This window comes from Opisthocomus hoazin, chromosome 7, assembly GCF_030867145.1.
Source record: "Opisthocomus hoazin isolate bOpiHoa1 chromosome 7, bOpiHoa1.hap1, whole genome shotgun sequence".
In the NCBI taxonomy this organism is placed as follows: Eukaryota; Metazoa; Chordata; class Aves; order Opisthocomiformes; family Opisthocomidae; genus Opisthocomus; species Opisthocomus hoazin.
The window spans coordinates 60,945,209-60,962,236 of record NC_134420.1 but is presented as its reverse complement, the minus strand read 5'-3'; the positions used below and the strand labels follow the sequence as shown (position 1 = coordinate 60,962,236).

The 17,028-nt window shown below is 45.5% G+C and overlaps 2 protein-coding genes across 8 annotated transcripts in view; both read right to left on the bottom strand.

The window, feature by feature from the left end:
* EVL (Enah/Vasp-like) overlaps nt 1-17,028 on the bottom strand; it is a 161,748-nt gene that overhangs the window by 6,671 nt on the left and 138,049 nt on the right. For all 7 annotated transcript variants that reach the window (XM_075426522.1, XM_075426523.1, XM_075426525.1 and 4 more), the window contains exons 4-8: nt 14,612-14,675; nt 10,185-10,246; nt 5,867-6,096; nt 5,095-5,216; nt 1,593-1,653 (exon numbers count right to left, since the gene is read on the bottom strand). In XM_075426522.1, coding sequence (XP_075282637.1) covers nt 1,593-1,653; nt 5,095-5,216; nt 5,867-6,096; nt 10,185-10,246; nt 14,612-14,675 — 539 coding nt within the window. The remainder of the gene's footprint in view (nt 1-1,592; nt 1,654-5,094; nt 5,217-5,866; nt 6,097-10,184; nt 10,247-14,611; nt 14,676-17,028) is intronic.
* Nucleotides 6,702-10,175, bottom strand: LOC142361972 (ena/VASP-like protein). Its single transcript, XM_075426519.1, has one exon. The coding sequence runs from the start codon at nt 9,455-9,457 to the stop codon at nt 8,045-8,047; it is 1,413 nt and encodes a 470-aa protein (XP_075282634.1). The 5' UTR covers nt 9,458-10,175; the 3' UTR covers nt 6,702-8,044.

Genomic DNA, 17,028 nt, shown 5'->3' with positions numbered 1-17,028 from the left:
AATACTCCTCCTCAGTAGAAGATTAAACACTACATCACAGATCTGGACTCTGTCTTTTCTGGGATTTATGCGTGGCAGATCATAAAACATTAACTCATGTATTTGATAAGTCAATATTATTTAGCAGCCCTCAAAACACACTCAGGCAAAGCATTAATTGTGCATTATAAAATGGAATTGCACCGAGGTTGGCAGAAGATACCTCCCACCACAAAATGTACTCAAGATACACATTAAACGGAGGTTCTCTAAAACATCTTTCTAAACAGTTTGGTGCTATCGAAAAGGTTGGTTGGGGATGCAAACTAATGCAGAGCTTCAGAAAGAGAGAACAAGTGGCAGAAAGACAGCAAAGGCTTCAGCCTAGTTAGAAGCTAAATGAGGCCTTTCATCTCTGAGTGTATGGTTCAAAACTAGCTTTGGAGCAAGATTAAGAGTAATGGTTGCACAGCAGCATCAAAATTTCAATAGGCAAATTCCATGCTTGAAGCATCCCTCGAGGAACATTTAAAAAATGGCTGCTTTTCTCCTTAAGCAGTGCAAGCGTTTTTTCCTGTTCTTGCTACAAAGCTTTCAGACTGGGGTGAGACGTGCATTTTCGGAACGGCGGTCCTGCTGAGCAACTGTTTCCTTGTCTTTGGAGGGAATATCTCTGTATAGGTGATATGAGGCACACACAATGCTTTATGAACTTGCGGCCATGGCAGAGAGCCTTCACAAGGGTACAGGACAGCAACAGGAATGCTGTATAAGCAGCAGCCCAGAAAAGCACCACGTGGGAAGGGAGAGTGTAAATCCTGGCCTCTTCTGAAACTGGAATGATCTCCCACGCTTTATCAGTTCTACAGGTAAAAAGAAGTGTTTTAATCTGCATTTTGAACTCAAAATTGCTGCATCAAGTTCACTGTAAAGACCGCGTCAAATCAAAACTCTCGCTTAATTGCTTTTGTGGATGATATACACAAAGCACAGTTCAAACAGAGATGAATCAAAGCTCCCTAAAGTTGTCCAAATTCTATCTCATTTTAGTGTAAGTATCATGAACACATATTTTAACTTTTGAATGGTCTAATGGTTAATACACTGTTCCCCATTCACTCCCTTAGAGACATGTTTTACGTGCACTCTGGGGTGTGAAGTAAGATGGTTCTTGCACTGCGTGGAGGATGGCAATCCAAAGTTACAGCGCATGGTTGATGATCCACTTCAGCTTAGCTGAAGCTGCAAATTTAAAATAAGTATGAACTTGATCTCAAGCTGCCATGCCAGAAGGTTCAATGCATCTTCTTAAGGGGCAAGAATCTACCATACCCTAACAACTCTCGGATCAGACCACGAGAAAGCGCCTGTTAACCTGGTTTGGACAATACCTCGCCTATGAATAAGGCAGCAATTCTTGTTTAGAGGGTGCTTTTCCCAGGAAAGGTGGAAGCAGTTACATTTAGCTTTGGACTGAATGTGCAGATCTGTTCCTGGATCAGCACTGCTCGTCGTTGCCTGCCACAGACAGTGAATGAGCATAGGACTTTGGCTTACAAGGCTGCATATCACCATGTTTGCAAGAACGCAACAGCGAGGAGTCTTTCACTTACGTTTTGGCTTTCCTCTTCCTTTTTATCAGCTGGCTTGTCTGACTGCGACGCTGCTTTCCTCCTTTGCAAAGGAACAAGAGACAGGACACACAGTCAACCCTCTAGAAACACATCCTCCACGTGGGAAGGCTGATTCAGGCTCTGGTGGGAGTTATTATTTACTTAGCTCATCCTAGGGAACGCGACAAAGGCTGGATGTGTTCGGTTGTGTAGGACTGGGGTGGAGGTGAGGAATCCAGACCTCGGCGGTACGACTCAGGGAGAGTGGCGATATTTTGAGGCAGTGTTTAACAGAGGAACACAGGGAACAGAGCATAAGGAAATGTGTCAAAGCGGAGGCAGGAAGCGCAGCTGGCTATGAAACCGGGTGAGGAAGCGATGGCGTCTTGCTAGGGCTTGGGAAGTGGTGGCTCCTGTGTCCTTCCGACGCAGAAGGAACAAACCAACACCCCAGAGGGGTTTCTGAGGACCAACCCAATCCCCCCAGGTGGCTCTGGTGGGTATTGCAGTGATGACACCATGTTCTCAGCCAGCTCCGGTATCACTTTGCTACCTGTCCTATATCCCCCCCATCCCTGTTGCCACCCACAGAAACGGCTGTGGCAGTGCTCCCATGTGATGGGAAGACAGTCAGAAAAGCCCTTCAATCCAGGTCCATCCTTGCTGGGAAAGATCGGGCACCATTTCTGCTCAGTGAACACCCCTGCTCCCTCCAGGGTGGGCAAGCTCTGGCTGGAGACCAGGAGTCAGGAATCTAGCGCACCAGCCTGGGTTTTCAAGTGCCTTTGGTGAGTGATGGGAGATCAGTGCTGTCTCAAATCCAATTCAAAGGCACCTGAGCCCTGTAGCCCCAGTACTGGAAGTGTTGGTGGTGCCTACAGAAGCTGAGTGAGGATGCGAGACGGTTGCTCTGCCCTGCTTCCCAAGCAGAGGCAAAACTCCCTGAGAAGCAAGTGGCAAAGATCTGCAATCCATCCAGTGGAGCAGCTGGACATGAGAGTAAACAAAGGTGTTGGCTGGTTGTCTTTAAAGAACACATGGTAAAACTTCTTCGGTGCTAGCCACACCGTCCGGAGAATAGAAAACCGAATTATTGATTTTCAAGCCCTATTTAGGGTCTAAACAGCACTCAAGTGTGCTGTGTACTGATTGTCTAGGCATCCAGTTTCCTATTTTAGGGGAACTGCAGATCAAGTCTCCACATGGATTTTGGTTGTGATGATCCTTCTCCACCTGTGAACACTACCCTTAGCAGATGTTTTTTAAAACACCAATATGACAGGTATTTCATTTAGTCTTGCTTCTGAAGCAGACAAAATTCATCTCACAGAAAAAAAATATCCCAAGTGGCATTTATAAAGGCTGCCGAGTTTCAAAACACTGCCACAAGTTTGTGAAAGGATTTTTTTTTCATATCACTGGCAAAAGAAAAGCCTTACTGGATACACAAATTGGAGGATTTGATGTAAATTTGACAAAAAAACAGAGGAGTAAAACACATGCATGTGTTTGTAGGACACAGTGCTCTGTGGGAATTATTTCCAGATACTCAAGTGTATTAATATTTTTATTAGATCAGTAATAATTTTTATAGTCTTTCTCTAATATTTACTTGATTCTTCTTAAGAAAAAAGTTATAATGATTACAAACCTGGGCGAGGGAAATATTTGTCAGGGTGCAGAGACCAGTGTTAGATTATGTCCCACAACAGACTTATCTGGGCTAGAAATGCCAGCGGTTTGTGAGACAGATCATTATTCTGCTTGCACTTCAGTCCTGAAGCAAAGGGCTGCTCTCACCAAGGGCCACTACATCTAGAGAACGATATTTTGTACCGCCTGAGCTCTCAGAAGCATTTTCCTCTGTTACTCACTCAGCATTAGACACATTCCCTGTTTCTGAGCATGTGGTTTTCTGCTCGGAAAAGGGCCCCTGAGATCCCGTGCTCATCATTCAGTGATTTCTGTATTGAACACGGTCAGTTTAAAAAACCCATCTTTTTCACCTCCTGGCTGCCAGTGCAGTAAGAGCAACCTGAAACACAGTGCCAGGTTCTTCCTTTCTCTATGTTGTCACACATAAAAAGGGTTTTGCAGCTGAAAGAATTCCTCTCAGTATCAGTTTAACAGCATGCACCCAGACTGAACCCTTGACTGACACTTGTGTATTTCCATGACTTCCACTGCTTTGAGAAGCAAAATTTAAGAGACAATTCTGTTGCTGTCAACTGCCTGGGAAAGGATTTGCTGCTTGGTTGTTTTCAGAGCAGAGGCAGCATGGAGCTCACGGCAGTGCAGGTGCTTTTGTTCAGATAGCGAGGGGGTTCAACCCTGAATACCTGGAGACACCAGATCCCTCTGCCAGAAGCCACACTGGAGTACACTTTAGACTAGAACCACAGAAATTTGTAGGATTCCTATATCCAAGCACATGCGATGTTCGTTTAGCTTGCTTGCTTGAACAGAGGTAGTTACCCCAGCATCTAGTCACTGAACCTTACTTCGCTTACAGACATCTTACAGTTCAGCAGGGTCAGTCTTAATATGTAGCAGCACAAAATAGATCAGAAGGCGAAATAGTAAATAACTATTTTAAGCTATTTTTATTCTGAAAAGAGAGAAATTTATCTGTTTGGTGTTTTACACTGCTGGTAAATTTTTATACTGCTGTGTATTTATTTAATGCTTTCCAAAGGATTACATCCACAGTCAATGTTCAGAATTCCTTCTGAAATGACCAGGACATGGAGGAAAGCTGGAATCAGATCCTCTGAACTGGGAACTGGTTTTATACTAGACAACATTATTTAAAAACTCCATCTCTGCCCACTATAAAACTGTACCTACTCTTCATTATTTTACTTATCCTTTCACTACTCGTAAGTTAAAAAAAAATTTAGCACTAGAAACAAAACATCTAACACTAGGAACTTGGAGTCTGACAGAACATTACTGATAAAATCAGGGGGAAAAGAGAAAGAAAAAATAATTGGAGTAATTGAGTGCCTTTTAGCAGCTAGTAGCTTGATACACCACAACTCACTTCGGTGGAGAATAACTTGGCTAGCCTGTCTGAAACACACTGACAATTGATAATAATTTACCTGCCAAGATGTTGTCCTTTTATTGCACTTCTGTTTATATTTTTGGGCCCAACATATGGACTGTGTTGCATAAACAATGATTTGTCTAAGTTCCTTTCATAGTTTACTCTTTCCAAAAACAGTAACTTTGACATAGATCTGGTAAAATGGGATATATTTATCACCATCTTTGAAAGCGACCACACTGCAGGATCTGCTACAGCAGCTAAGCTCTGCCAGGCATCATTGCTGCAACACCTACACTTTCATCTGAAAGGCCAGGCAATGTTGGTGACAAACATCTATGCAGGGCCTGTCAAATTGCAAAGAAGCACCAAAGTGACGCATTGCTAACCAAAATTGTTCCACAATTTGCTGCAGAGCTCATGCTAGTGCTTACTTGAAGTCTAAGTACAAACCTTTTTGCCAGTAATTTATTCATTTCTTCCATTAGTCCTCCTCCGCCTCCTCCACTACTTGTTCGATTGGCATCGCTCTTAGAGACCCCACTGGGGCTGGACCCTCCTGAACCATCTTCTGGCTTAAGACAGAAATCAACATCAGAATTAATGAAAAGTTGCATTTACAACCACACCCTTAGTGTTTAGTTTTCCTGTGTATTAGGAACAGTGATCAGAATCACAGCCCAAACCCAGAGACAGATGGGTTCTGCCTTGGGAAGGAGACCCACATGGACCTTACTAAAATCAGGAGTAGTCTGAGTGAAGCAGATATATAGGCAAATGATGGAAAAATCCACAGAGGTGTTTGCTCATGATTATGTTTATGCATGGCTATGCAACCCTTACATAAGTGGACACCTACTAATGTGAGCCCTCAGCAGTCTACACTGGTTTTTGTGAGCATGATGTAGTTTTAACCCCTTGTAACGACTGAAAACACCAACACATAGTACAATGGTGGACTCTGCAGAAGTAATGAAATCCTGGCAACGTGAGAACTTGCAGCCAGCTGCGAATTAACATCTCCTGAAGAGCAGAAATTCTGCCAAACATTTCCTGCTCAGATTTGTTTGCACTAAAAACTCACATTTCAGAGCTGACCTAATGGTCAGCTGGAGCGTGTTTCACCATGTTTCACGCTGGATTTGCAGACCATTACGCCACGCTGTGCCAGGCTTCCCTGCAGCAGAGCAAAGCCTATCGGGGAGTCCCAGTGCCACCTCCTTACCCGTTGAACTCTCCTTAGTTTGGCACCAGCCAGAGCCGCTGCGAGCCCTGACACCGACCCATCTTCAGTGCCGGCCCCTTGCCCGGTGCCTGCTGGCAGTGGGGGCGGTGGGGGCGGTGCAGCTCCCATGGGTGGTGGAGGGACCGGGGGGGGTGGCGGAGGTGGGGGCCCCCCGGACGAAGCAGGGATCACAGCAGTGCCACTGGGATGACCAGCTGGAAGAGACGGGCCTGAAATGCAGAGAATATGAATCGGACATGAAGCATGACCTCCTCCAGCCCGTACACCAAGGCCAAATTCCCGCTCCCAAGGCCATGACCCAACTTCATGATGAGTGAGCAATGCTGGAAGCACCAAGAAGAACAGGAAACAGTGGGTGATCAATGGTCCATCAGCTACAGCTCTGTCCTCCTGCGAGACCCTGTCACCGATAAACTAGCCTTCACCCTCCTCTTCTCCCTGGATGGGCTAGTGTTTTATTCTGTGCTGAAATCAAAACACAGACAACACTTCCCAATTCATAAGTGGCACCTTCTTCTGCTCCTATCATAGCTTTCTACATGGACATGAGAATTTCACCAGCCAAATGGGTGGGTTTCTGTTAACACCAGCTTTTCACCTCATGGGCTACAGTGACACATCCTCCTTTCTGCTGAACGGAGGGCATGTGATCTCGGCTGGTCTTGCAAAATAACAGGGGGACAGCCCAGCTCCAGGCACGCTGAGGTTCAGCAAAGCTGCTCAGAGCAGCAGCCTGCTGGAGGGACTGATGGTGGATAACTCCGCTGCAGTGTTTTGCCCGTCTGGCCCAGCTGAACGAATCCACCTCCCCGAGGGTATTTCCCCATGTTATGTTCCCTCAGGCTGCTTTTGATACATAAACATAGGTTCAGCTGTTCAGTAAGTGTTATTTTGAAAGACAGGCGGGTTTTGACTGAGGAACATTTGGAAGCTGTATTTAACATTAGCAGCCTGCTTTTCTTCTTATCTAGGTTTTCTTACAATACTGCCTCACTTCTGTGGTTACTTCTGCCATTATTTCACACTCCCAATTCCATTCTTGAAATGAACTATAGCCACTATTAGAAATACTTTAAACATTTTAAGCCCTCTTTGGTTCATGAACATAATAGCTAGTAATTCATTGTGGGTACAGTTAATTGTAATTGCAAAACTACACCCACCTAATTAGAGGGCAGCCTGAGGCAAAAATTGAACTGAGTCAAAATAATGGACTGATATGAGTTTAAAATAACTTTATTGAACTAAGAGGATTTCAAGGACTTACATCAGCTGAAGGACTGAGCCTACAGTGGTTGCAGTAATATTTTTAGCAGAAATTGAAAGGAAATATCTCAGTTTTCTTCCTTTTCTAGGCACATCATTTAAGCATCATGTGTGGTTATAAACAGGAATGGATCCAAGTCACAAAACCTATGATCTGAATTGCAAATAGGTATTACTCGTAACTGTTCTAACTCCACAGGCTTTAAATGAGTGCTAGAAATCAAGACCATATGCAAAGTGGCAGACCCAAGCTCTTGATCTGCCTGCAATGAAAAAGGTTTGCTGAAATAGTTAGTCACAAGCCCCCAGCTATAAATGTAGTTTATACCAGGAAGAGAGTTTCTAGAATGAAATAAATTACACAAGCACAGGGGAGTCTGGGAAATTATAACAAAATCTATGTTACATCTTTTACTGGTAACAGAAATAGCACTTACGAGAAAGAATAAAAATCACAGCCTCTACCAATATTGCTACACAGACAACAAGTCTACCACAGACTTGGCCTCCAGCTCCAGAAGAGCCCGTCTGATACGTTTGGACCAGCTGAACACAGGTTTTGCATGAAGCTTGATGTCAAATGCAATTTGACTCTGCTGAATGAGAAAAATCTTCTTCTGGGCTAATACAGTAACAATTTGCATTGCAGCCACCCAGCTACAGGGCCTTGGTCCTGTAATTCATGCTTTTTGCCTTGCTTTTGGCTCAGAAGGTTCCTGGACCTGTCCTGAGTGCTTTCGCGACACTTTTCCACCTCGGTTGCAGAAATCACATGCAGCAGGAGCAGCCTTGCGTCTCTCAGCCCTTTCTCTAGCAGTCATGGGCAGTGCAAATGGGGCTTTTTAAACAGCTGAAACCTAAGGCTTTACACAGGTCGCAACTCATTCACAATCAGTACTTACTCAAGAGGGCAATGGCTGATGAAGTCATGCAAGGAGGGATCCTCCTGGACATAGTCACCTCAGACACAGCAGCGTAAGGGGGAGGCAACGGAAGACAGTGTGACATGGGCTGATACCACTGCTGTGGAGGACGAGATGACGGATGGGAGGACGGGGAGGGAGCCTGGCCACAGGAGCCAGGGGGGATGGTGATGGTGGGCAGCGGGGAGGAGGGTGCAGCTCCTAGGTGTGGGAAGAAGGACCCATCCACGCTTTTCACCTGGGTCCCAGAGGGGCCTAAAGCAGTTTGTTCTTCAGGATGGCAATTCAGACGTACGTCTGCTGAGGTCTCCTGGCCTGTTTTATCTGTGGGTCCCCTGACCCTGTCAGGCAGGACAGGAATCATGGGCAGGATGGTGGGACCACGTGGCTGCAGGACGTCACCCCTGTGCAGAGGTGGTGCATTTGTGGCTGGGGAGGCAGAAGACCGAGGAGAGCAGGAGAGAGAAGAGCGCCTGAGAGGCTGGTGAGAGGCGAAGGGGAGGTGTGAAGGGTGAGGAGATGGTGGAGACAGCGAGGTTCGCTGGATGCCTGGCATTACGGTCCTGCGGTTTGGGCAGGCTGGAGGGGGGGAACATGGGGCTGCTGGCAGCTCAGAGGCCGAGTGCCTGTGCAGGAGCTGCCGGGGCTCTCGGGCTCTCCGCAGGGGTGGGAACGAGGACTGACTGGTGGGCTCGGGGACAGCAGCGGTGGCGTGAGGGGGTGGCGGGGGCACAGCACCAGAAGCACCACAGCTACTGCGGTGGGGAGGAGGAGACTGGGGCTGGGAGTGGGGAGAGCACACGCTTGTCTGAGGGGTGGGAACTACAAGAACACAAAAGACAAATGAAAAGAGTGAGATGGGTACACAGCAAGGAACGCAACCAAGGCAAAGCAGAACGGAGAAAAAGGAACCACAAAGTAAACGCAAACAGGACTCAAACAAAGCGAAGATGGTGCAGTCACCAGCTTGGGGGTTCCTAGCGCTTGGCAGAATTGGAAGGGTGTGTGGAGCAGGACCCTGGCAGCACAGGATGGGCTGTGTGCTCTGGTGCCAGCGAGGCTCCTCCAAGCCCGTGTGAATCCAAGTCAGGATCACAAGCATCCCCCTTGCACCAGGGCCAGCTGCCAGGGACGTGCATGACTCCTCATAGCCAGGGAGGGGACAGCCAGCAGTCCCCAGGAGCCACGTCCCGCTCCTTGCAGATGCCGAGGCAGGGTTTTGGCTGTGTTCCCTATGCAGAATAGCACAGAGTAGCCTCTGCCGAAACAGAGTCCAGCAACATCCGTCGCTGACTAAGGTAGGTATGTATGTCTGAGCTGGTTTCAAGTCAAAAACTACAAAGTTTTTGCTTTTTAGCAAAAAACAGCTGAGGAGAAACATTTCCCTTATGTGACCAGATTAACCGAAAAAACTTGCCCAAAACAAAAGCCCAAACACAAGATGGCCATCTTGGCTTGCTTGCTCTGCCTTGTTTCAGAGAGGCAAAGCTGTACTTTGTAGTCATAAGCTGTTCCTGTCATCTCTTCTCTCAGCTTAGTGCAACTTAGTATGCTACAGAAGATTTTCATAAGCTCATTAAATATATTTTTTTTTTTCCATTAAGCTCACAGAAGACTCCTCACTTCATGACCACAAAATCCCCACTGATGAGCATCTAGAGCTTACTCTGCGCTGTAGTTTGCTTTTGCTGCAGAGTGATGGGGAGCACCTGACCTGGCACACCCAGCACCCCGCCGCTTTGTGCTGACAACCCCTGGAAAAGCGGGGTCACTCCTGTAGTGGCTGTGCTGCCTGCTTTCCTCGTGAGCATGGAAGAAACATGGCCAGGTCCCCTTGGTACACCTAAAATCCCCCTCAGCTATACAAGTTCTGCCAAGCCCAAAAACCTGCTTAGCTCCACCTGTACGCCCTGGACCTGAGCCTCTGCAAAGCAACACAATCATGCCCAAATGCAACCAAGTCCCTAGCTGAAAATGCTTAAAAATCTAATAATAACTAACTATAACCTCTTTTAGCAGTCTAGCTGTTGTATAGCACCACACGAAACCCAACTACAGCTAGAGGAGACAAGCAGGGAGAGACTCTATCTGCTTGGTTTGATACGTGCCTGTGGTAGAGGTTCTTCTTTCCAGAGATTCCTGGCGCTGTTGCTGTTGCTCCATCACTTGTCTGAAACAGCAATGAAAGAACCCTCGGTCATTATGCATTCTTTAGAATTTTGAGTAAAAGCTTTATACGCTGAGAAGCACTCAAGCTGTATGTCTCGGGCTGATCCCGTGAGATGGAGGTGGGTTTGATTTCTCTTGCCCTGGCCGCAGCGGTGCCATTGCATGTGCTGGGGAAGGGTGACCAGGGCATTGCCCTACACCCGCTGGGCACTGCAGAGGCTGGCTGATCTATTTAAGATGACTCTTAGTAATGGGCTCTGCAGGAGGAGCAGCCAGTGCCCAAGGCCCAGGAGAGCACAGCAGCCATGCGTGTTGTTAACCTGACGTGCAGGAGTGTTGCTAGGGAAGAGGAAGGGGCGTCTCGCACAAAATGCCGCAGCCTTGAGTCTTACAGATCAGGAGCCCAAAAGGCTTGTAGTCAGAATGAAAATATAAGGAATTTTGATATGCATTTTGGTGCTGGCTGTACAAAACCTGTTTTGCCCAGCTGCACCACCAAGCCCTTTGCTGGCACCGGACAGCCTGGCCGACAGCCCTGCCACCTCCCGCCCCGGCACCAGCCAGCGTGGCCACAGGGACCGCGACCATCATGTGCCCTCCACCAGTGCTGATCACACCGCAGTGCTGCGTTTTTGGCATCCTTCTCACTAGGAGCCACCAGCTCCCGAGCTACCCGGACCTGGTGTCTCACTGGGAGATGCCTTTTCCCAGCTCTGCCTCCCAGGGACGTGCAGTTCCCAGGGACTATCAGCAGAGGTCTTCTCTCGCACGCTGTAGCACTTCTGCAGAACGCGCCGTCGCTCTGACCCTGTCACAAACCCTCCCCGGCATTTCTCTTGTGAAAAAGATTGAGAGCTAAAAACTAGAATATTTGCCACGTGCATGGGTAGGGACCAAAGATTTCAACGACGCTAAAACACAACTCTCAAATGACCTTACCGGAGCACTTGCTAATAAAGTTTATTGTAATTTTCTTCCATCATTTCCAGGCCAAATTTGCCTTGAATTTACTCCACATATGTTTGGGCCAGTCTTCACTGCATAGAGATTTCTTTCTTCTGTAACATCTTTACTGTATGGTCTGTACAGTAAGGCAAACTTAACTCTAGGCAACTGTTCTATTTTGACTCCTTATGTAATATTTTAGAGATCTCTCTGTTACATTTCACTTGTAGTTTCCTAAGTCTGCAATTTTAAATAATTCTGTCTTCTTATATACAAATAAAACCTTTTTTTACAAAAAAAGTCTAGAAAAATAAAGTTACATTATGTAAGGAAAAAAGAATATCTTAATTTGCAAAACAATTTCCCATATTTCAATTCTAATTCAATAGACGGGAAAGGAATGCAATCCATTGAACACTAGCAGTTTCTGCAAAACCATTGCAGGCATCTGAGAAAGTTATTATATGTGCAAAGAGGAAAGAGTTTGGAGGAACAGTCTTAGCTGGCTGATTCAATTGGTTTCATTTAAGCTATGACAATTTAAATGGAATAAATAAAAACTTTTTCTTCAATATATACCCTGACTATTGTTTGATGGTTACAGGCTGAACACGTATGCAACAGCATCAATTGCACTGCTAAAATTTCCGTTGTAAATTCATGTACTACAAATTTCTGAAACAGAACATCCTCTACAGTAGCTTCTCATTTATTAACTAAATTTGATGATGAACATCTTGACACATATAGTTTCCTTGTTAAACCTGGGAGAAATTCTAGGTTTATCTGAAGGAGAGACTTGGAGAACTCCAGCATGACTGACCAGGAAAGAAATATGGATAAAAGACATCTCCAAGTCCTCAGAGCTGCTGCAGAGCAGATACAGGTGCGGGCTGCTCCCCAGAACAAGGGTCAGTCACAGCTGTTTGAAGTCGTTGGGGTTCATGCTAGCCCTGTCTGTCCTTGGGCAGAAGCAGTTATATGTGCTAAAATACACCCTCCCACATGTGCTAAAAGGAGAACTTCTTACACTCTTAGGAAGTCAAATATATCCCAGTGGAACTAAATAAAGACTGAGACTGGCAGGAGGCTGCTTAAGGAGTATGCAATGAGTAAAGTCTAAGAGGGGACAAATTATATTCTCTGACTTAAAAATACATTCTTTCAACATTTGTGTAAAGGTCTCTGAAAAAAAACTCTTAAACCAACAAATTCTCAGGGTAGTTACCATAACTTCATTTCCTTGACTGTTTACAAGATGTTCAAAAAAAGCTAGGCCTAAAATTAGGTCTGCTCTATGCTTAAAGAATGCCTCAGCATAATTAAAGCTGAAAATCCTCTAGTGCAGATGCAGTAATATCTAAGTGTATCTACTGGCATAGCTTATTCCAGTCCAGTGGAGCAAAAGCTTTCCCAGAACCATGTGCCCTGTAGCAGTCGAAAAATACCTACCCAAAAGGCTTTTACTGTCTCTAAATGAAAAACAATAAATAAAATATTTGTTTTTTCCTAACGCAGTTAAGCTGCTCACACTTTAAATGTACAGACTAGACACTTAAATTTGAGCTGAGTTACATAAGGTCTGAAGAATCAGTGATTTTCACTGGTTAAATGAAGAGCTGGATCAAGCCTTTCAGCAGGGTACCGGGGTCAGGTGGCATCCCCCACGCCTCCAGGTGAGCAGGAGGTCTCCTCCGACCTTTATGATAGCTCTGCTATCCCTAAGTAAATCTTACAGACCTCAAGTGGAATATCATTACCTGCTGACCCATTTAACGGTCATATGTAGATCCCTCCTAAATCTCAGGCCATTCAGCATTATTCATAAAAAGCGCGGGGAAACAGCTGCTCTACACTTTCCTTGCAGATTTTGGAGAGGGAAAGAGAGAATCCTAAGTACCTGTCACAGCTCTGTGGGCCTTATCTTAAATGACCTATATGTGGTTTTTTATAGGGACCAGTCAGAACAGTAGTCCTGAAGCATCAATGCAAACAGTACACTGCAAAACTTTCTCTCTGCTGCTCCAGCTCCAGGAGCGTGTGGTATCAAGCTACACAACGCACCGGGCCAGGGCAGTCCCTGGACCCTGCACAGGGAGACCTTGCCTGCTTACAGGCTGCACCCACAGACGAAGGCAGAGCCCACCGAGCGGCTGTCACGTCAGACCAACATCCGACATCTTTGGTGCTGAACTGCCCCTGCAGATCTGGTTCCGCTAAAATCCTTACTTAGGATAAAAGGTATTCATTAGCTGAACCAAACACTGGGCTGGGTCTTCTGGAGGGCTGACTGCACTTGCTGATCCTCCTCGCGTTCCGGAAGCAAAGGCAGACACCTCATTTAAGCAAAGCCAGGCACCAAGCTTGGAGCAGCAACAGATCCTGCCGATTTCTGTACTCCAGCACACTCCTGAAGAAGTGAGGCTCACCAGCTTATTTGTGTTATGGCAGAATGTGCTCTGGTGTTTCTCATTCAGTAGCAGAAATACACTTGTGGTGAGCAGGAGTATGGGGAACAAAAGCGCTTTTTTAGTGTGCTCAAGCCTATACTTCAACAGGGAAGCACAAGCCTGGACGAGGAGTGCTGCTGGTGTGAACACCACCGATGCCGGACAGACAGATCACATCTCTGACTACCGGTCAGACTAGAAGACCTTGTCCAGAAAGGGACAGGTATGTCTTACATGTAGCGAAGGAAGCGGAAGATACGGCTGCTACAGTGATTTCCACTGCTGCTACAGGAATCCAGGCTGGATCAGCAAAGCCGAAATGAGATGGGCCTCGTAATTTGATAATGGAGACAGGCGTATGAGGACAGACACTCCTGCGCACCTTCCCTTTGACATCAAGAAGACCACTCCTAGCAGCTGGAGAACAGGCCATGCGTAAGGTTGGCACTAAGCCTGACATAAGCGCATAGGTGAAGGGTAGGACTTCACACTTTCATTTATTATCCTGGTTTAAAACAAAACATTCATAAAATGAGTGGCATACGATATAGGAAGTAGCCATACACAAAATGAACCTAAGCTATCACTGAGAGTGTATATGGTCTGTCAGATGCTCCCCGGGCAATATGACTGTGAGCTGCCAGCAGGTGATCCGGAGCAGGAGAAGGTTAGGCTTTCTTAACATGCTTCAGAAACACACACTGAAGAAATTACTTTTAAACATGTTTTGTCTTTAAATCTGAACATCAGCATGCCTCACACTTGCCTTTGAGTAAAAAGCTTACCTAGGGCTTCAGTTCACTTCACCCTTCAAAAAGTCATTATAGAATCATTAGCAATAATTACAGAGAACTCAGAATCAGCTTAAATCAGGTACAAATGAAAAGAACAGTGCTTATTGGTAAGCAGGGACTGCACATTCATCCAAGTTACAAACTAGAACTCTAACATAACTAATTAACTCCGCTTACCTTCTTTGTGCTTCCATCTCATCTGGAGATGGCCCATTCTGGACCTGGCGCTGGGCAGCTGGACCTACCAAAAACAGGAGAGAAGGCTATTAGGAAAGCACGTGTGGCTTTTTCAGAAAACAGTGCCACTCAGATTAATTGCTTCTCCATTTTACTACGAGAGAAAAATCTCAAGCATTATTGCCCTCTCTTTGCTTTCTTTTTTTGTTCCTATTAGACAAATCATTGCCTCCTGTAAATCTGTAGTCTCGCTGGCAGAATCCAATGGCTAAATGCGTGAGCAGATTTGTCCAGAAACTTCACGTCATGGTAGCTGTACACTGCATACTAATGCCTTGGTGGTGGTGAAGACCCTTAGTGTTGCAAAAGACGTCCTGCGGAAGGAAAATCCATAACACTGGGATACCTTTCTAGCTTCTGCAGGGTTCACATCTGGCCTTCCTGGATTATTCTGTGCTTGCACAGTAATTGAACCCCAGTGCTGAGTTTCTGAGCATGCCTGCTAGCTAATGCTGCTCTGATGCTGAGCTGGCACCAAGAAGCTATCTGCTGGAAGGTGCAAGGAGATGCAAAATTAAACAAGCCTTTTACAAGGGTGGCTTTTCTTTTTACAACGTTGTCGGTCTTCTGCTTCTGCAGGACCCACACCAAGCTGAGCTTTCACTGGCATTCACCAACAAAACCCAACTACACATGTCACCATTTAAGTCACATCTCCTCTCTTGTCTCCGATAACTTAATCTCTGTTCTTGGACATTTAATTAAGCACACTGACACTACATGCCATTTTCAGAGAGAAATAATTATTCTGAAAATAAAAATAATTGTTGGTAACATAAGCTACAGTGATCTTGCATTCAGTGGAAGCAGGATTGTTCCATTGATTTAACAAGGTGGATTTCAACTGGGACTAAACAGATAAGAGTTCTATTAAACGCAACAGCAATTTTCCTGATAAACAGCACTAAAAATAGATCAGTTATAAGCAGGAAATTATTACATCTACCTTATTTTTTTTTCATTTTAAAATGTAAATTTCATCCTTTTAAAAGTTATCCAACAAGACCAAATCAGAAGTAACTACTGACAAAGCCAAGTATGTCACTCACAAATTGTTAAAGATATTTCTCTCTCTTTTTTTTCTATGTTTCTGCCAGGCAGGATGTTATCTGAAAATGAATTCACAAAGTATGACTGCGTGAAAACAGGAAAGATGGCAGAAATGCATCACAGTCAGAAATTCCAGAGCATTGATTGATCCTGATGAAATTGTGCATATTTTTGAAATGTGTGTAAAGATTAACATTTGCAGCAAGGGAGCACAGCACTTTCTGAAAATCAGGCCCATGTATTCCAATTTTGGGTATCCCAAAACTGGAGCCAGTCACAACCACAGCGTCAAAAGCTCTGACATCTAAAAATATCTTAGGACTGGGTATGAAGTGAAGACAGTTCACTTCTTTAATGTCTCACGACTGACAACTTAATATTGTTTGTCACAGGCCTTTGGCAAACTATTTGGACAGAAATGCCACATTTTGTGAACATCACACAAAACAATGAATGGCAGGGGGAGAGGGTGGTTTTTCTGGAAGCAAGCCTTAGGAAAAAACTTAGGAGGTATTTGGAAAGCACAGAGCAGGAAGCTCACTTGTAAGGAGTGTCAGGTGTAACAAGGATGCCACTTTACTGCATGAATGCTTGTACTGTGCACCTTCACCACTAAGTGGGAGATGGCCAGAGCTACCCCTGAGCAGCAGTTACAGAGTGAATTTAAACTTCTCCTGAGCACCGCAAGAAGACAGCTAAGGTCCCATCCCTGGCCTGTGGAATGGGACCAGACTCCCCACAGTGAGCAGTGTCACCGGTTTGGACCCTGGCTCTGGTGTCTGCAGGTAACCCCCACGTTCTCCTTTGTGCACACGTACCTGTGGGATACATCAGCAAGCAGAGTTCTGGGTGAAAGACTTCCAAGGCTGAAGTTACATCTCCCTCACCAGGTAACAAATTCCATCATGACAAGCCTTAGCCCTGCTCATCACTGCTTATGATTTCATCACAAGAAAACTTCCCTTGTATAAAGACTCAGAGCATGACACCAAAGCCAGCAATCTGCTTGGGAAGAGGACTAAAAGTAGGCACCACCGTGAACAAGAAAGGCCAGAGGAGGAGGCAGCAGAAACAATACTTCCCTGGCAATAAATCATGTCAAAGTATATAGCAGGCTCTAATGACGCCATTTTAATCTGGTACTTTGGCATGAATCTTCTCTTGGGGCCAAACTCCCAGAGAAATGAGTCAGCGTGGCCAGTTTGACCGATACCAGACATGTAGAAGGAATCAAACACCAGACTATCAACACCACAGAAAAAAACAACAACTCCTTTTTCCTGTGGGCACCGTTATGACCTGGCTAT